The 20,958-nt window shown below is 40.3% G+C and overlaps 1 protein-coding gene across 2 annotated transcripts in view; it reads right to left on the reverse strand.

Moving 5' to 3' along the window:
* Nucleotides 1-2,806: 2,806 nt before the first annotated feature.
* LOC137047578 (dolichyl-diphosphooligosaccharide--protein glycosyltransferase subunit STT3B-like) overlaps nucleotides 2,807-20,958 on the reverse strand; it is a 42,137-nt gene continuing 23,985 nt past the window's right edge. The window contains exons 6-16 of one of the 2 annotated variants that reach the window (XM_067425349.1): nucleotides 20,875-20,958; nucleotides 19,920-20,066; nucleotides 17,358-17,406; nucleotides 15,151-15,305; nucleotides 11,448-11,629; nucleotides 8,567-8,745; nucleotides 7,764-7,935; nucleotides 7,386-7,559; nucleotides 4,915-5,004; nucleotides 3,157-3,372; nucleotides 2,807-3,080 (exon numbers count right to left, since the gene is read on the reverse strand). The exon at nucleotides 20,875-20,958 is cut by the window's right edge and continues 15 nt beyond it. In XM_067425349.1, the coding sequence (XP_067281450.1) occupies nucleotides 2,985-3,080; nucleotides 3,157-3,372; nucleotides 4,915-5,004; nucleotides 7,386-7,559; nucleotides 7,764-7,935; nucleotides 8,567-8,745; nucleotides 11,448-11,629; nucleotides 15,151-15,305; nucleotides 17,358-17,406; nucleotides 19,920-20,066; nucleotides 20,875-20,958 (1,544 nt within the window). In that variant the 3' untranslated portion in view covers nucleotides 2,807-2,984. Of the gene's footprint in view, nucleotides 3,081-3,156; nucleotides 3,373-4,914; nucleotides 5,029-7,385; nucleotides 7,560-7,763; nucleotides 7,936-8,566; nucleotides 8,746-11,447; nucleotides 11,630-15,150; nucleotides 15,306-17,357; nucleotides 17,407-19,919; nucleotides 20,067-20,874 lie in introns of both variants that reach the window. The other variant, XM_067425348.1, reaches the window with a different exon arrangement.

The raw sequence follows: 20,958 nt of genomic DNA on the forward strand, positions 1-20,958 counted from the left end.
GGACCATTATGAATCAGTGTATCGAATCAGCGGTTCTGATCGCCAAAGTCACGTGATTTCAGCAGTTTGATGGTTTGACACGCGATCCGAATCATGAATCTAATTTTCTCCGAGGATTAACGACACCATTTACAGTGGCTTCATAGATAATTAAATGGCTTAAGATGCGCATTCTTTGTTGTTTAAGCAGCGTTAAACATTGTTGTATTTTCGTGAAATTCATTAAAAGATGGTACACTGCCATCTTGCTCCGACCAAAGAGACTTGAATGCACATGATGTCATAAACAAGACTTCTCACCTCGTATACGAACATCCCAGGAGGACTTGCCAGATGCCAGTTATCGCGAGGCTAGTTACAGAGCTCAGTTTGGAAATGTTTTTGTTTTTTTACTCCAGTATTATAATTTTTTAATAACGTAGGTTAAAATACAGGAGATTTACAGGAAAATACTAATACGGGAGGACGGCGGGAAAGAAGGGTAAAATACGGGACTTTCCCGGCCAAAACGGGATACTTGACAGGTATGGACTTGAAGGCACCATTAGACGCGTGTTTAGGATTGCGAGTGCGCATTAGCTTTGTCCAGGCTGAAATAAATCCGTTTGTCATAATTCGAGCATTTAGAAATACATGCCGGAGAGGCGTTTCAAAGATGGCCGCAGAGTGAAATGACTTTTAAAAGAGACTTTATACTGTACACAAAAATCAGGATTTTTCAGAAATTCAGAATTCTATTATTAGGAATTAGATTATGACATACTATAATATACCATTAAAACAAAGCAAGAATTCAAAGTCTGTCAAACTTTTTTATTTTATTTTAATTTACCCCCGTCACAATCAGCCTTCAACTGAAGAAAAGCATGAAGAATAAGAAAACCTTTTGAGAAATAAGTATGAAAATCTTCAACAGATCCAGAGAGACAGTATAAAAAAGTGAGTTAAAGTCAGACACCGTTTAGACGCAGATTTTCACAGATTTTTGCATATTAAACTCCACTATAAAATCTGAATTATGAATTACATGTAAAAACATTGATGCTGTACATTTATCATTAAGAGAAAATCCAATCAAAGTCATGAGATAAAAGTCAAAATGTCCTGATAATTATTGCATCTGATTCATATCCCAAACTAAATAAATATCACTGATATTGTGTTGCATATTTGTCATGCATAAATTAACCAGGTCAGTTTTCGTCATGATTTTTTGCTGACTTTAAGCTATTTTAATAAATGCAATTTGAAAATGTGTAATAAACTATACATGCCATACTTCATTTATGTGTGAATGCCAGACAAATATGCGTCATATTAAGTTTGAGTTTATGTTAAAACTGTGTAATCAAAAAAGAAGTTTTATATGCAATTCAAATATGCAACATAAATCTTAGTTTGTCCTAAATATTATTTGAAATGTTCTGCTTAGCAACAGTCCGTGTAAATGTTTGATATGAGGAGAACATGAGCTCTTTGGTTCTTCATTCTCCTTCAGCTTTAAAGGTGCAATGCACGGTTTCTGAGAAATGCTGTTGATTTTTGAAATCACCAAAACAAACATGCCCCTCCAAAAAAGGATCACACCCCTACAGTGGAGCAAAAAAGTATTAAGTCAGCCACCAATTGTGCAAGTTCTCCCACTTAAAAAGATGAGAGAGGCCTGTAATTTTCATCATAGGTACACTTCAACTATGAGAGACAGAATTAGGGGGGAAAATCCAGAAAATCACATTGTCTGATTTTTAAAGAATTTATTTGCAAATGAATAAAAATGTACCTGTATTAATGGCACCTGTTTGAACTGTAATCAATATAAAAGACGCCTGTCCACAACCTCAAACAGTCAGACTCCAAACTCCACTATGGCCAAGACCAAAGAGCTGTCAAAGGACACCAAAAACAAAACTGTAGACCAGCACCAGGCTGGGAAGAATGAGATTTCTGGTTTTAAATACTTTTTTGCTCCACTGTATCTTGATAGCCCCACCCCCAAATTCACAAACAAGCCCCTCCCCAAAAGGATCACACCCTATCTTGATTGCCCCACCCCCAAATTCATAAACAAGCCCCTCCCCCAAATGATCACACCCCTATCTTGATAGCCCCACCCCCAAATTCACAAACAAGCCCCTCCCCCAAAGGATCACACCCCTATCTTGATAGCCCCACCCCCAAATTCACAAACAAGCCCCTCCCCAAAAGGATCACACCCCTATCTTGATAGCCCCCACCCCCAAATTCACAAACAAGCCCCTCCCCAAAAGGATCACACCCCTATCTTGATAGCCCCGCCCCCAAATTCACAAACAAGCCCCTCCCCAAAAGGATCACACCCCTATCTTGATAGCCCGCCCCCAAATTCACAAACAAGCCCCTCCCCAAAATAATCACACCCCTATCTTGATAGCCCCGCCCCCAAATTCACAAGCAAGCCCCTCCCCAAAAGGATCACACCCCTATCTTGATAGCCCGCCCCCAAATTCACAAACAAGCCCCTCCCCAAAAGGATCACACCCCTATCTTGATAGCCCTGCCGCCAAATTCACGAACATTTCCCCAAAAGGATTGGACCACTATCTTGATAGCCCCGCCCCCAAATTCACAAACACGCCAAAAGAATCACACCCCTATCTCAATAGCCCCGCCCCCAAATTCACAAACACGCCAAAAGAATAACACCCCTATCTTGATAGCCACGCCCCCAAATTCACAAACACGCCCTTTCCCAAAATAATCACATCCCTATCTTGATATCCCCACCCCCAAATTCACAAACACGCCCCTCCCCTAAATAATCACACCCCTATCTTGATAGCACCAATTTTGGTGCTCAGAAATCGCTTATTGTACCTTTAATATCTAAAAACGGTCACATTCCCATTTTGTCATATGAAAACAATCAGTTCCCTTTTGTATCAAACACATATTCAAGTATGAACCAGTGAAACAAAGATCAGCTCCAGTCACTGATCTGGTTTAGTTCAGTCTAGTCCGGTTTGCTTCTGTTTCCGGTTTAATCTTCTGCCTTTCTTCAGGACTAGCTTGTTTTTGATGAACCCGCGTTTCCTCCTGGTCGCCTGCACAGACGGACAGCGTTAAAACACATCAGCTGATGAAAACAAGCGTGAGTTTAGCGATGGATCGGCCTCGTACCTTCCTGGAGGAGCGTGTGTGTGTGTGTGTGTGATTGCTGATGACTCGAGGTCTGCGCTCCAGCCGCGGCCGGTTCTCCGGGTCTTTGACTCGATATATCCGCACGAGCCAGTGCTCGGAGCTGAAGGCTTCCTCCAGGTGCGTCAGCCTGACGTCCTTGTTTCCGATCTCGGCGTTGCGGGTTCGGTCGAATCCCGGAGGACTTCTTACGTCCAGCTGGACAGAGAGAAACACGTGTGAGACGTCACATGAGCAGCGTCGCACCGTTCAGATTAGGGATGCACCGAATATTCGGCCACCGAAAATTTTCGGCCATAAGACTTTCATCACCGAAACAATACGGCCGAAATGTTGTGATGACGCAAACAGAAAACATGACCTGCACGTGCTTGTCTAAAGCAGCATATCTGCGGTGAGGACGTATGTGGTTCATCTCACATCTGATGACGCATCTATAATATGGGTTGTAACCAAGCGGTAACCTCCCGCAGTCTCTCTTGAAGCCGATACGGAAGTAATGTAAACTGCAATTCCTCGACTGGCCACTAGAGCGGCTCCAGAAGGAGCAGAATCTCATTGAGCCCCATGTTAAAATGCCCAACTTTACAGCAGAAAAAAACATGTTTACAGTCTGGTACAAATTGTGGTTTTGCTCTATACCAGGGGTTTTCAAACTTTTTTTGTGTGTGGACCACTATTTGTAATCAAAACATTTTGCGGACCACCGCATAACACATAATAAAATATGTCTACACACAGTCCTGCCTGAATTAATCCGCACCTCTAAATAGGCTTAGTAGCACTAAAACTATAACTAGTCATCACATAAGTACAACAGGCTTGTTAAAGGAAAGTGGCTGAGCGCCACTGGGCTATTTTAGTAATCGCACAATAACTTAACAATTTAAAACAAATGTTATATCAATATAGGCCTACATAATCTTTTTATTTTTTATGGGAATTTCCTGGTAAAATGAAGGTACATTTTTTTTGCCTTTCCACGGACCATCTGCAGTACCCTCATGGACCACTAGTGGTCCGCAGACCACAGTTTGGGAATGACTGCTCTATACGGCTAATTTTGCTCTTCATGACGAGTGTGTGGGGGGTACATTTTTTATAACTCATTCGTTTACATTATATAAAGCCTTAAAGTTCTGCATAATTAAGGGCGTGGCCACTTTGATTGACAGGTGGATAGCCATTTATCCGCCGTCTGTTAGTCATCACGTCACCTCAGCTCCGCCCACATCCCGCCTCTTTGCCCATTTTCTGTTATCCGGAAGTGACACGCAATGACTGACGGCCAAGATGGCGACGCCCAGCTCGTCTTTACTTTACGCTTCAGAACGGCTTATCGGAATCCTATGGGGGACGTCACGGACACTACATCCATATGGAGGAGCAACATGGCGACCGGCATTCGAACCCCTCACCCGTATGTATTTTCAATGGCATATTACGGCACGAGTGAGGTCAAGTTAAACACTTAATTTTGAATTTTATTTTATACTGTGCATTGTTGCAATGTGCTAAATAAATATATGCATAATGTGTAATTTATTTATTATTTAAAAATGTATACAATTGCAATGCCTTGATTTTAGCAAAGTTAGTACACAGTCAATGCAATGGTACTAATAACTATCATAATTTTTTTTTTCTGTGTTTCGGTTTTCGGCCTTGGTTTCCTCTTTCTCGGTTTCGGCCAATAATTTTTGGTGCATCCCTAGTTCAGATCACATGAGCAGACTCCACCTGCATTTCTCCGAAGCGATAGTAGGACATCTTGTACATCAGACAGTCGAGCAGCGCTGGAGACGCGGCTTTATCCACCCTGAACTCTCCCTGCGGCGAGAAGAAATCGCTCTCCTGACAAACAGAGACAAACTCACTTCCTGTTCAAGACCGCAGAACACCAGGCATGACTAATCAAGAGCTCTGAGATCAAACCACAGGAAAAGGAAATGGACTTTAATATGTAAATGTGGTCTGTGTTGACCTCTAGTTAACCTTAATCATCCAGCAGAAGTGAGATTTTAGATTTATTTATATACTACACTGTAAAAAATAAAAACGGAAAATGTACTGGTAATTTTCTGCCGCTACATTATCCAGTAATTTTACGGAAATTTCCATTAACCCTTAAAACACAAACTAATGCAATGTGCAATTCAAAATACAGGCAAAACACCTGTAAAAAAACAATACGGGGAATTCATATTCATACAGCACATTGTGCCCTATTGTTAATCACTTAACTTGAACCTTAATCATCCAGCAGAAGTGAGAGTATTTATATACTATTATAATGTTTTGAACAAGCTTTTATTATAATATTTTCAGTTTCCATTTTAGAATTTTTTAATATTTTATTTATTTCACTTTAATTTCAATTAACACATTTTATATAGCTTTAGTACATTTATGTGATTTTGTTGTTGTTTATAATGTTAAACTGAAATAATAATGTTCATTTGAGATAATAAAAGTTTTAAAATTAAATAAAAGTTAAATAAACATTTTTAAATAAAATCAACACAAACAAAAAAATAAAATATATTTAACATAATTAGTAAACTATAAAAATTTTTTTGCTAATTAAAATAAAGCTGAAATAAAGTAAGTAGTTTTTATCTAATATGTATGTTTTATTTTAGCGTTAAAGGGTTAGTTCACCCAAAAATGAAACTGACGTCATTAACTCCTCACCCCAATGTAGCTCCACACCTGTAAGACCTAAGACCTAAGACCTTAGACCTTAGACCTACCTTAGACCTAAGACCTTAGACCTTAGACCTACCTTAGACCTAAGACCTTAGACCTTAGACCTAAGACCTTAGACCTAAGACCTTAGACCTAAGACCTTAGACCTACCTTAGACCTAAGACCTTAGACCTTAGACCTACCTTAGACCTAAGACCTTAGACCTTAGACCTAAGACCTTAGACCTAAGACCTTAGACCTTAGACCTTAGACCTACCTTAGACCTAAGACCTTAGACCTAAGACCTTAGACCTAAGACCTTAGACCTAAGACCTTAGACCTACCTTAGACCTAAGACCTTAGACCTAAGACCTTAGACCTTAGACCTTAGACCTTAGACCTAAGACCTTAGACCTTAGACCTATGACCTAAGACCTTAGACCTTAGACCTAAGACCTTAGACCTTAGACCTAAGACCTTAGACCTAAGACCTTAGACCTTAGACCTAAGACCTAAGACCTTAGACCTAAGACCTTAGACCTTAGACCTAAGACCTTAGACCTAAGACCTTAGACCTAAGACCTTAGACCTAAGACCTTAGACCTTAGACCTTAGACCTTAGACCTTAGACCTAAGACCTTAGACCTAAGACCTTAGACCTAAGACCTAAGACCTTAGACCTTAGACCTTAGACCTAAGACCTTAGACCTTAGACCTAAGACCTAAGACCTTAGACCTTAGACCTTAGACCTAAGACCTTAGACCTTAGACCTAAGACCTTAGACCTAAGAACTTAGACCTTAGACCTAAGACCTTAGACCTTAGACCTAAGACCTTAGACCTAAGACCTTAGACCTAAGACCTAAGACCTTAGACCTTAGACCTAAGACCTTAGACCTTAGACCTTAGACGTAAGACCTTAGACCTTAGACCTAAGACCTAAGACCTTAGACCTAAGACCTTAGACCTTGGACCTAAGACCTAAGACCTTAGACCTAAGACCTAAGACCTTAGACCTAAGACCTTAGACCTTAGACCTAAGACCTTAGACCTAAGACCTAAGACCTTAGACCTTAGACCTAAGACCTAAGACCTTAGACCTAAGACCTTAGACCTTAGACCTAAGACCTTAGACCTAAGACCTTAGACCTAAGACCTTAGACCTAAGACCTTAGACCTTAGACCTTAGACCTTAGACCTAAGACCTTAGACCTAAGACCTTAGACCTAAGACCTTAGACCTTAGACCTTAGACCTTAGACCTAAGACCTAAGACCTAAGACCTTAGACCTTAGACCTAAGACCTAAGACCTTAGACCTAAGACCTAAGACCTTAGACCTAAGACCTTAGACCTTGGACCTAAGACCTAAGACCTAAGACCTAAGACCTAAGACCTTAGACCTTAGACCTAAGGTCTTACGGATGTGGAACTATATTAGGATGAGGAGTTAATGACGTCAGTTTCATTTTTGGGTGAACTAACCCTTAAAGGCTCGTGCTGTTCTCAGTGTTGGTTCACTCACCCGCACGTCTGCCGGATGTTCTCCCTCCGCGATCCTCACCATCCACAGGAACTTGTTGATATCGTCGCCCGCGTATCCGATCGCCCCCCCGAAGACGATCAGCACATAGTCCACATCCAGCAGCCTCATGATGTCATACGCCACGCTCTCATTGGACGCCATGGCCTTCCCCACCTGAGAGAGCCAATCAGAGAGAGGGAGTCAGGCTTCCTGCGGTTCAGCAGCTCTTCCTGTGGCACACATACGCGCGCACACACACACACACACACACACACACACACACACACACACACACACACACACACACACACACACACACACACACACACACACACACACACACACACACACACACACACACACACACACACGTCTCACCAGGGCGATGTGGCTGTTGTTCCAGGTGTTGTTGTCCACCAGTGTGGTTCTGTTGGCCATGCCTGCGATCTGATAGCCATAATCCCACCAGCTCATGATGCGAGCGTGCTGGACGGTGTTGAGACGCAGCCAATAGTACGCCTCTCTGAAATCATCCAGGATGTTGCGGGAGCTGAAGGACACACACAGGAAGACGGATGAGCAGGTGTGTGCGCGTGCGTGTGTGTTCATGTGTGTTTATTTGTGAGTGTGTGTTCATATGTGTGTGTGTGTGTGTTCATGTGTGTTTTGTGTTCATGTGTGTGTTCATATGTTTGTGGGTGTGTGTTCATGTGTGTGTGTGTTCATATGTGTGTGTGTTCATGTGTGCGTGTTTGTGTTCATAGGTGTGTATGTTCATGTGTGTGTTTATATGTGTGTGTGTTAATTTGTGTGTTTATATGTGTGTGTGTGTTCATGTGTTCATGTGTGTGTGTGTGTTTATGTGTTCGTGTGTGTGTGTGTTTATGTGTTCATGTGTGTTTGTGTGTGTGTGGGATGAGGCAGGTGCTGAAGGAAACACAGGGAGGACGGATGAGATAGTATGTGTGTGAGAGTGTGCGTGTTCATAGTGTGTGTTCATGTGTGTGTGTGTTCATGTGTGTTTGTGTTAATGTGTTCATGTGTGTGTGTGTTTGTGTTTGTTCATGTGTGTGTGTGTTCACGTGTGTTCATGTGTGTGTGTGAGTTCATGTGTATGTGTTTGTGTGTGTTCATTCTGTGTATGTTCATGTGGGTGTGGATGTGTGTGTGTGTGTCGGTACCCGTCGTGGTTGTATGAAGCCAGTACGACACTGGGACTGGAGTAGGCGTTGCTGGTGACCCACGTGCAGTGGACTGTGAACATGAGCAGCAGCAGCAGCATCAGGACGCTCACCAGACTCTTGATGTTCGACCCCAAACCCTCTTCAGACACGACTACGTGCTTCCGACCCTTACCAGCCTGAAACACACACACACACACACACACACACACACAAACACACACACACACACTGATCACCAGCAGGGGGCGACACATCACTAACACAGGGCTTCACTTGGACTCAATAGTCAATGTGACATTTACTCTCTTAATAAATGTTTGATCTCGCAGTGAACGATTCAATAAGATTATTATAAATCTCTCTCAAATTATATATTTTGATATCTTTGTTATACAGTGTATATATTTTTGTATAAACAAGTATAAAGTATTTGTATATACTTATCAGATTTTATATAATAAAATAACTAATTAGTTTTTTATTTAAAAATGTGTATATTTTATAATTAATAATTTTTATATTTATACAATCTTTTCAACCTCATATATATAACAAAAATAAATATACAATTATATATATTTATATAATTGTATATAAAAACTTATATACAACATTTCTTTATAAATAAAAGTATTTCTTTATAAACTTTCTCCATCCCTGAAATATATTAAATAATATAATATACAAACCATTATTTTATATTTATTATATTTAGTATATATTTTACATTTTTATATAATAAAAATAAATAAATGTATATATCTTTAATTATTTATATTATTTTATTTATAACTTTTATTTAATAAATTATTTATAACTTTGTCCACTGAAATATACATTATAAAAATATGGACCCACTTTATATTAGGTGGCGTTAACTACTATGTACTAACATTGTAATTAATCATTTGATACAATGCACTTATTGTGTACATACATGTTTTTACATTGTACTTACATTTTTTAAAATACCTGCATGCAATTACGTCTGTAGTTAATTTCTGTAGTTACATTTGTAATTAGACAGTTGACACTTCCCTTACCCCTGACCCTACCCTTAAACTGACACACACACCACACCTGTCCCTAACTCTACCCATATCCATCTCAATATCAGCAAAATTGCTTTGCAATACAATTTGAACACAGTAAGTACATTGTACATATTTTTTTGATGTAAGTACATAGTACTTAAGGCCACCTAATATAAAGTGGGGCCAAAAATATATATACCAGTATATATATATTTCTACACTGCTGAAATATGTAAATGAGTGCAGGATAAACTTCATTTTCGCAGTTTAGTTTGAAATAGTTGTCTACCTGTACTGAGAGAGTTTTGAATTATGAAAGTTAAGGTGCATCACATTAGTGAATAAAGATGGACTGCTCATTGTCACTTATAAACCAAACACCTTTCAGCTGGTCAACATTGATGAATTCAGCAAAAAAACCTGAACGTGATGCAAAATCTGCATGGAGAAATGTTCTGCTCATGTGAAAAGACTGGATTACAGTAACTATGATCTTTACAGTACAGCAAACTTTCATTTTAAAAGATTAAAGGGGTGGTAAAACATTCTTTCGAAGGCTTGATTGTGTTTGTGGGGTGCACTGTAACATGTGTTCATGCTTCGTTTAAAAAAAATTGCATTATTTTTCATATATTTTACCTTTATTCTACACTGCCCCTCCTCGTAAAAACGGTCTGATGGTTTCCCTCAAAAATACGCAATGGGCTCAGATTGGTTAGCTGGTCCAGCTGTGTTCTGATTGGCTAACCGTATAGTGCATGTGTTTCGGAAACCCGTACCTTTACCAGCCGTTAAGACTGCGGATCTTTAGTGATCGCTACTGAATGGCACCTTTTGTATTTTTAGAACGATTAAAGCCAAATATCTGTCGCAAGAACTATTAACCCAAAACCAACACTGAACATTGGCTTTACTATAGTAGTTAAATCAAACACAGAACCATGTTTAGCATCCCTGTAGATCAACAATACATAAAAGCGCAAATCAAATAATAATTTACACTAATTCCAAGCAAGATCACTGTTGAGATTTTAATTTTTTTGTAACGTTAGGTGTTTGTCGGATAACGTTAAATATGAATGAGCATTTAACAAACTGGTTTGCAGAGCCAACAGTGTTATTTGTCTACTTCCTTGCTACAGCGTACAATTAACAATACGAACTATTACAGGAAAACACACTGATGAAAAATTACTTACAGGTTGTGTCCCGTAAACGGCTTCTGTTTTAAAGTTGGAACTGCTCCATCTTTCAGGTCAAGCCGTTGTGCGAATCCCGCATTGAACTAGTGATGATTGTGGAAGCTTTCCTCCGTAAAATGTGCAGCACAGAGATTTGGGTAATAATTATGAGGGGCCGAGTTAAAACTCAATTTTAACCATTGATCCCTAACTTCGCTGTCCCTAGAAAGGCTGAACAAAGCGGACCTGCAATCCGGATGAAAATAACAGCGTTTCAGGGCATTGCGGCAACAACACTCCAGCCTACTAACTATACCACACCACGCTCCACAGCAATGAAAAATGGCCTGGCTCCCTTATTTAATATTCTCGGAGGAGGGTTTATGTAAATATTGGAGCTGCTGATGTCAGCGAGTCTGGAGGAAAAGACTGTAGTTCTCTACCGGCCGTTTGCTGTAGTCCTTAGAAATTGATTTCTTTAAAAGCAAACATCTCCCTTTGCTTTAAACTTTGAGCGCTGTAACTTTGCAGATGTTGTTTCTGCTCAAACAGCGACACTACACACTAGCTAACGTTAGAAAAGAGAAATCGTGTTTTACCACCCCTTTAATCTAACTCATGTTTTCCATCACATGATCCCCGTGTGATGGAGGTCGGCAGCACCTTCTCATACACACTCCCAGAGTTCCTCCTGTCGTCTTCAGCCGGAGGATCGTCGCTCAGATAGCGCTCGAACACGCTGGAGAAAGCCACGGCCGAAAGCACACACACCACCGGCGTCAGAGTCAGCATGAGCCGAACCATCACTCCGGCGAAATACACCGCGCTCACGGCGTACAGCACCACTGGGTGGCAGAGAGACTCATGTCAAACACACACACACACACACACACACACACACACACACACACACACACACACACACACACACACGGCATACAGCACCACTGGGTGGCAGAGAGACTCATGTCAAACACACACACACACACACACACACACACACACACACACACATGCGGCATACAGCACCACTGGGTGGAAGAGAGACTCATGTCAAACACACACACACACACACACACACACACACACACACACACACACACACACACACACACACACACACAGCTCACGGCATACAGCACCACTGGGTGGCAGAGAGACTCATGTCAAACACACACACACACACACACACACACACACACACACACACACACACACACACAGCTCACGGCATACAGCATCACTGGGGAACAGAGAGACTCAAGTCAACCACACACACACACACTGCTCACGGCGTACAGCACCACTGGGGGGCAGAGAGACTCATATCAAACACACACACACACACACACACACCACTCACGGCGTACAGCACCACTGGGGGGGGGGGGCAGAAAGAGTCACGTCAAACACACACACACACACCGCTCACGACGTACAGCACCACGGGGGGGGGCAGACACACACATAGGGATGGGCGATTCCACTCATTTTGTTCTCGATTCGATACCAATACTTTCAAGGCAAGTATACTTATAAACTATAAACATTTTAAATGATTAAATATATTGAATTATTAAAATTACTAATGCCTGGCTCACATTACAGGAGTTTTAGGCCGATTTATGCCCGATTTTCCCCTGCCGAGACTCTGTGAATTTTTTTTTTCCAGGACTCGATCGGTTCCGATGTTCGGCGCAGATTATCTGGTAATGTGAGGCGTTCACAGATCAAATCTTGCACCTCCCGATCTGCTCTCACCCAAATCGGGCTCGCCCTATTGATGTGTCGTTCATGAACGATTCGTTCATTTTGAACGAATCTTTATTATGACTCGGGACTACCGAGTTGTCTCAGAGAGAGATTCGTTCGTTTTGTGTTGACCACACATGCGCATTACGCAACATATGGCCACTGAATCAGCTCTGAATCTCCGAATGATTTGTTCTTACGAGTCTTTCGGGTTTGAGTCTTTCGTTCTTCCTGTTAGTCCCGTAGAGTTTATGCTGTTAGTAACGGAAACAGAAAAGATTAGTTCTTTTGAGTCTCAGGTTTGAGTCTTTCTTACTTCCTGTTAGTACCATAGAGTATGCTGTCAAATGACACAAATCTACACTAACAGGTGACAATCGCTTTTGAACTAGGCAGCGGTAAACATTCTAGCACACTAGTGTGACCTAGCGTTTGTCCTGGGTTTGCCTAAAAATACTCAGAAATAAGAAAACAATGCATGACAGTCGTCTGAACGTTCCTTCACTTTATTCTCGGTCACACGCGGAGTAGTATGAAGCTGCAGACTCGGAGCCTGCATCCACAGTCCCGCACTCAGAGTCCCGCATTCTCAGACCCCTCGTTTTTAAGAAACAGCGCCTCCTGCTGTTCTGAAGACCGTACAACTCCCTTATTTAAATAAGTGTGTCGTTTCATTTAAAGTTTTCCAAATAAATCTAAACAAATTAACGATTTTGCAAACATCTTTGCATTCCCTAAAAATGTCAGTTTTCTCTGACTAACAAAGTACCCAGTAGTTTTTTGTTTTTGTTTTTTGTTTATTTAAATAAAAGAAAATTACTGATGGAAGATATACAATTACAGATTGAACTATCCTTTGAAAAATGTTATGTGATATTATATTGCTACAATGTTTTTTTAATTCCAATTCCAATGTTTCTTTTAGCTCAACCTATGCTAATGGTCTGATTAACATATTATACATTGCTAGCATTAAAAACCTGTTGATATCTGGAATCCAAAGCAAAACTCAAACAAGAATAGACAAAACACCAATAATAAACAAATCTGTACAATTCAAAAATTGTATTACAGTAGTAGTTACAGTATTTATAATTTTTCCTTATGCAATTGAAGATACAAAGTACAGTCACTGACACAATTCTTTCTTCCTTTTTTCTTTGCTTTGTCCTGTTTACCGCAATATGATGTTTAGGTGATAGTTAAAGTAGCCTACAGACTCGTTTATTATTGGTGTTTTGTCTATTCTTGTGTGAGTTTTGCTTTTCATTCCAGATATAAAAAAAATATGGTTTTGTAATGTTAGCATTGCGTATGATATGTTAATTAGACCATTAGCATGTGAACCTGAAAGAAACATTGAACAAAAAAAAAGAATTGTAGCGATATATCACATAATATTTTTCAGAGGATAGTTCAATCTGTAATTGTATTTTGTCCATCAGTAATTTTCTTTCAATTGCCCACACTCTTTATTAAATAAATAAATAAATCTACTGCGTAGCCTACTTAGTCAGTGAAAACAATGACATTTTTTGGGAATGCAAAGATGTTTGCAAAAGCGTTGTTTTGTGTAAATGTATTTTTAAATGAAAACTTTAAATGAAACGACACCGTAATAATATATCTTATTTGGATAAGTGTGATGTACGGTCTTCAGAACAGCAGGAGGCGTTGTTTCTTAAAAACGAGGGGTCTGAGAATGCGGGACTCTGAGTGCGGGACTGTGGATGCAGGCTCCGAGTCTGCAGCTTCATAATGTTGCACACGCGTAATAACCAGCCTGAACAACCCGCTACACTCCAGTACAATATGTATGCTCTACCTCTATACGGCAAGCCCCGAGGGGAAAAATACATTGCAAACACACACACACACACACAACGAGCGCCAGAACGGCAGGATTAAATAAGGTCAATAAAATGACCTCCATTTCTTGCTGAAGAACTGACAATCCATGTTGAGCCCGTCTCCCCGACCATTGTCTAATCCACACTGGTTTATTCTTACGCTTTTGGGTTTTTTCCACAACAAATGATCATTATTGATACAGCAAGTGTCATGTTACAGCAGGCTATCACGTGACACACTTCCTCTGGCACGATAATCTTAATAATATTTTGTAGTGTGTGATGCTCCTCGATTTTCATATCTTGTAGTGTGAGCATGTTTAAGATTTGAGGGAAGAAAATCTGCAAAGATTCTCCTGAAGTGTGTGCTGCAACCAGACTTTACAATCTGATAGGATTTTAAAACTCCTGTAGTGTGAGCCAGGCATAAGGTACGAAGATGTACCTTTTCACTTTTGTACCTTAGGGTACCGCCTCAGTGACAGCACTGTACCTTTTTTTCTGAGAGTACTCATTTAACTCTTAGTAATGTCAGTGTCATCAGTGAGCGAACTTTCTCTGAGATCGATTGGTTCTGTCTTGCAGCATTTGCGTGCGTTCATGGTTCAGATGAGCAAGAATATAGTCCTATACTACACAACTAGTTAGTAACATAGGTTATTCGTACTGTATCCATTAAATAATCTTTTTACACCTTAGTATCGACATTTTTCGATACGCCCATCCCTACACTCAGCCCTGGACCTGAAGGAAAGCAGCCGTACCGAACACGCGCTCATCGCTGATGTTTCTGATGCAGAACCAGAGGCCTGCTGGGAAAGTGCACACCAGGATGTGGAGATCGAAGAAGAAGGAGACCCAGGTGGTGGGCTGATGCTCTGAGACCGACGCGATGATCGGGATATGAACCTTAGCGTAGCTGCACACACACGACATGTAAAACACACGCTCAAAAGAGCTCAAACTCGGTGAAAAACTGGGCCCGTATTTATCAAGCATCCTAGAATTACTCTCAACAACACTGCTAAGAATTGACTTGAGTAAAAAAATTCTTGGCTCAAAGCTACGCTTAAAAGTTAGTTATCAAGCGTCCTAATCATACGTTAAGGAAAGTGGCTAAATCTTAAAGGGGCTCTTCAGCGCTGGAAAGATGAATCTGTATTTAAACTGGGTCATCAATATAGTAGAAATGTGAAATTATTTTTGAATTTGGTGCCTTCTAGACTGAGAAAAGACAGAAAATGTATTTTTGTCTCCTGGGGATGAAAGACTACAATTCCCAGAATGCTTCGCTGCCCTGTGAGGCCATTCCCAAAGCCACCGCTACTGGATTAATTTACAGTGACTGATTTCAGAAAGTACAATCAAATACTGAACGTATGTGTTCAATATAACGATCAAGTTGCCGCGTGAGTCTCACAGCAGACTCAGATTAGGAGTCAGATTACATTTAACGTCATAAATGAGTTGATGAGCTCTCGTGATGAGAGCTGAGGTAATCGCGACCACATTCGCGGAATACATTCACAACGCGCTTTCAGTTCATTCCTTTGCTTAACTTTCATAGAAATTAATTTGAGAAGTTAAAACACTTACATTGCTTAGCATCCGTTTAAATTAATGGCTGTAGCTGTGCTGTGAGTGTGATCTCCATTCCCCATGCACGAGTTGAAAACATGCGGAAACGGCTCCCTCTGCTGGCTGTAGTCTTTAGCCTCTGGGCAATCATTCCTCTCGTGACGCAAATATCGTCAATTTGCGTCATGAGAGGAATTTTTCCAGAAATAAAATGCATAAATCTCTCGTCTCGGGGATATAAGAGGGGGGAGCACGATCATTTGAATATACTCCAGGGTTTCTACTGATACAAAGCCATATGCTAATCGCTGAAGTAACCCTTTAAGTGTCAGTCTTAAATAAGGTGTCAAAATTGAACCTTTAGGGGTACAACAGCTTGTCGCTGGGGCAATACCCTTAAAAGGACAACTTTGTACCCTTTTTACTCCTAAAAGGTGCATATTAGTACCATTGAGTACAAATGCGTACCTTAAGGTACTACTATGAACCTTTTTGTGGTGAAAATGGTACAAAGTTGTCCTTTTAAGGGTATTGCCCCAGCGACAAGCTGTTGTACCCCTAAAGGTACAATTTTGACACCCTATTTTTCTGTGTGATTTTCGGCACTTTGCTGTGCCACAAATGTGATTTTGGATGATGTCATAGTCATGAACCAATCACTGAATAGATGTCCTTATTTAAGAATATTCTCAGATAAATTCACATTGAATGGTGAAGTGGAGTTTACATTAAACACACATTTGACAATAAAGAATTTAAGACAATAGATTATAATATACACATTAGAAATGAAAGATAATCATGTTTTCCACCATGTCTTAATTACAATTTTAAACGGGTGTGCTGTTAACTGACCTGCCTATATATAGTCCAGATTTCATGATATAATCAGCCACCATGGAGTCCAAAAGAAAACCGAACTGGCGGGAGGAAGAAGCGATCGCTACTGCTGCTGAATTAGTCGAACAGCAAAATGTTTTAAAGGCAAGTTCAGTCCAACATTATCCAGCAGTGATAAAGAGGATGCCTGCTCTTTCCAAACGATACCGTTTGATTCACTGCTCATTGCCAAACATTTTCAAAAACATTTTTCCTCTTTAAAAAAATGTGCGCACGTCTCTGTCTCCTGTCAGTGCCATCACTAGCTACTCGAGAGACCTTAAGACACGTTGAGGTCTTAAATAACTGGGAGAGTAAGAGGGATTCTTAGCTTTAAGATTGAAAGTAGGAGTACATTTCATGAATTCTCAGCACTTAAGACTAAAATGGCATTTTAAGAAGCTTGATAAATACGGGCCCAGGACAGTTACTAGAGCTAATCTTGTGCATGCTACCCGTCCCGTATCAGCTCATCAATGATGGGTTTTTATCAGTGCATGTTGTGAATATTTACCCCGTGTCCCAAAGTGAATAAAAGCGTCCACTCCAAGGAGCGATCCAACCTGAATACACCAAACACACACACACACACGTCATCAGCACACACACCATCATCATGCATCATTACGGTCAGGCGGACACCTTGTATTTCCTTTTCAGAAAATGGAAAAATGTATATTTTAATATATATATATATGTTTACCTTTAAACTACTAGATTTTATGAATAAATAATAATTTAAGCACATTCTTTCAACTTACATTCAAAATAACAATTAACATTTTTAACACAATTTTATGCATAACCAGCTCAAATAAGTACAAAATATCTCACATTGGGTGTCTGTGCCAACCTCTTGTGGAATAATAATAATATTATAACATGATATTTCATGACTCTTGCCACTAGATGTCCTTAAAGCTCTATATGAGCTGTTCCGTATGCATTCAGATACGAATGTAGACATTATAAAATCAGTTTTTGGTCAAGTTTTTTAGTTTGAATTTTGAGCATTTTTAGATTTTTCTGTGTACTGAAGCGTCCCTCCGTTAATTCCCAAAGGGGGTCAAATTGACCCGCGAGGGAAAGATTTGTTACTTTTTTTTATTACAACCACAAAACACGTAGACTGGTTAAACCCAGCCTGATCTGCCGGAGATTTGATTTCGCCCTGTAGTTCAGGCTGGAAACCTGTACATATTTATATCCTGCTTCTGTTACAAATTTGCGGTGACCAATCACAAACCAGCTTATCCACCTGGCGCACTATTGGTGGGTTTAACATGTTGACGGATAAAGAAGTGATGGATCGTTGGTCTGATTGGTTGAAGGACTATCCAATTGCATAGAGTAATGTGAACTGTGCCCGTTGATCACGCCTCTTGTGCAGTAGAAAATACAGAGCAGATCCCCAGACTAAAGTTCAGTCTTAAAGACTCTCCTCGCATCCAGTCAGTTTGTGAATTTATGGTGGCTTAAGTGTGATAAATCTTGAATGCTTTAGCGCACAGACTTAAGTTGGATGTTTTTTTAAAGAAGACACTTGGCAGATTGTTGCGGAAGTGAAAAAAGTTAAAGAATTTTATGTATGTTGTTACTAAAATTCACAAAAATACTATTTTCAATTTTATATGAATTATATATTTTTCAAAAACTAAAAATATATATCTTTTTTTACTCTAGATATAAGGCTTTTTTTTTTTTTTGCAGTTTTAAAGGGATAGTTCAACCAAAAATGAAAATCTGATGTTTATCTGCTGACCCCCAGGGCGGTGGCCTCCTTCTTATGTAAATCCCGTAAATCAAAAACTCCACGGAAAAATAAGTGCTTCTCAACATAAACCCAACCGTGACGTAAGCGTTGGGGATCATTTATATGCACGCCCCAAACATTTGCATCTGTCCAAACAAGCCGAATCTACTGATGGTCAACAAGACACTCGAAGATCGCAAAACCGGCTCTCATGACACACGGTAGAGGTTTATTATAATCGGATACCACAACAAATCGTTCGTTTGTTCGGCCCATTTCAAGCAAGCTTCGCTCAGCATCTTAAACTGAAGAAAGGGGCGACTATATTCCTGCAAGCGGTAAGTAGCGATTTATCCACTTATTGACTGTTTAAACAATTTCTGATTAAATTGAAAGTTTCTTAGAGAGACCGCATTGTCTAGATAACTCAAGATGCTAGTACAGCAACAATAGGAAACTCCAAGTACCAAACCAAACTAAATAGTGTGTCTAATGACAAAGGGTAATATTATTTTGTATTACAAAATATAACCGTAGATACTTTGCTTACAGATCGTTCACTCGATCCTTCTAGCAAACGTCACCTTTTCCACCATATAAGTTAAAATGAAAGTCAATGGAGATTGATAAATGTAGCTTACTTGTGTATTGGTGTTTTCAGATCGTCCGCACACGAGAAAGAGCTTGCGTGCTTATGGTTGCCAGATTGGACTTGTTTAGGTAAAAACAGGAGTGTGTACGGGTTTCTTTTCACAGAAAAGCTCTGTTTGGGGATTTAATTACTTAAATCTGGCAACCGCACGAACGCGAGCTCTTTCTCGCGCACGGATGATCTGAAAACACCAAATAAACAAGTAAGCTGCATTTTATCAATCTCCGTTTGAGATGTTCTGCTTAAAGTGTCGTTCAGTCGGTCTGTGTTCTGTCAGGAGTCACGAGCCGCTTCACTGAACTGCTGTGAGCTGCTGAAATAAGCCAATCAGAGCAGATCTCAACATTAATATTCATGACTCTTCCAGATAAGGCAAAAACAGAGCATTACATCCTAGGGACAATTTATAGGGTTGTAAATGGACCTGTAAAACTGTATCTGGACAATTTTTAATTCAAACAGAAAACAAGATTATTTTACCCCATTGGCAGATTATTTAGCTTATTTGAAGCAGAAACTCTCTTCATTTTGAGTTATTTGTACTTGTCTAGTAAATGTTTCTTAATGTAAGAATTTGTAGATATTTTGACTGGCAACAAGACAAAAATCGTAAGTAAGAAACGCATTTTTTGCAGACAGTGTGTCATTATGGTTTACCGCGGTAAACTGACCGATGCAGCTGAGGTAGACGACACACACAGACAGCAGCAGCGCAGCGGCACAAACAGCCACAGAGAACAGAGTCTGTCTCTCCTGACGCGTCAGACGCTCTCGCAGGCACTGCAGGAAAGAGTAGAGCTGCACGAGCACAAACACCCCTGCACACGCACGCACGCACGCACGCACACACACACACACACACACACACACACAGAACTGAGAGATACAGATACCCTATAGCCCTATCCGGACTGGATTCGATTAACATGGGGACGTGGGGGTAAAGTAATCATTACCAGAGGTTCTCTTGATTTTAGTCCCGTCTGAATGTCAGAGACTTTTACCTTCTTTAAAAAGGTCTGGAAAAATTACCTCGGGTAATACTAATCCCGTTCGAATAGATCCACTGTAAAAATGTACAGTAAAATTTCATCATTTCCTGTTTAAAAGTTTCGGTTCGGTTCGTTCGGTTGTGTACAGGTGGTGGTGGGACAAATCTGGTGGTGGGGCAATCCTCCAGTATTTTCCGCATATCATTTAAAGCAAAAAGAAGATCAAAAGCACTAATTAGAGGCACAACACTTATTTTAGCTCTAGGAAAGTGTCTATTACCAACACAATCCAATCAGAATCATTAGATTGGACCTAAGTGTTTATTAAAACACACATATAGGAGACGGAGTTCAGACTGGCGCTCATGTTGTGTTTGCTCACGTGATAACAGCGACGTCATACACACATGATGACACGGAGGTTACTGTGGTGTGTAAAGCGAGTTACTCCTCCCACATCTGCTAGTTTTACTGAGATGTCTTATCCAGTGTGATTTGGGCATTAATATTACAGACGTCCTGAGGTAAAATGACTTTACCCCCACGTCCCCATGTTAATCTAATCCCGTCCGAATAGGGCTAAAGACATTTAATCAACGTTTGAGTTTCTGATGCTGTAGCCAATGAGACTCACCAGCCGCTGCCATGTGTTCGCTGGTTCTGATTGGCTGAAACCCAACAAACGGAATCTGCATAGACAGAATCAGACCAATGATGT

Source organism: Pseudorasbora parva, chromosome 19 (genome assembly GCF_024679245.1).
Source record: "Pseudorasbora parva isolate DD20220531a chromosome 19, ASM2467924v1, whole genome shotgun sequence".
NCBI classification, from domain to species: Eukaryota; Metazoa; Chordata; class Actinopteri; order Cypriniformes; family Gobionidae; genus Pseudorasbora; species Pseudorasbora parva.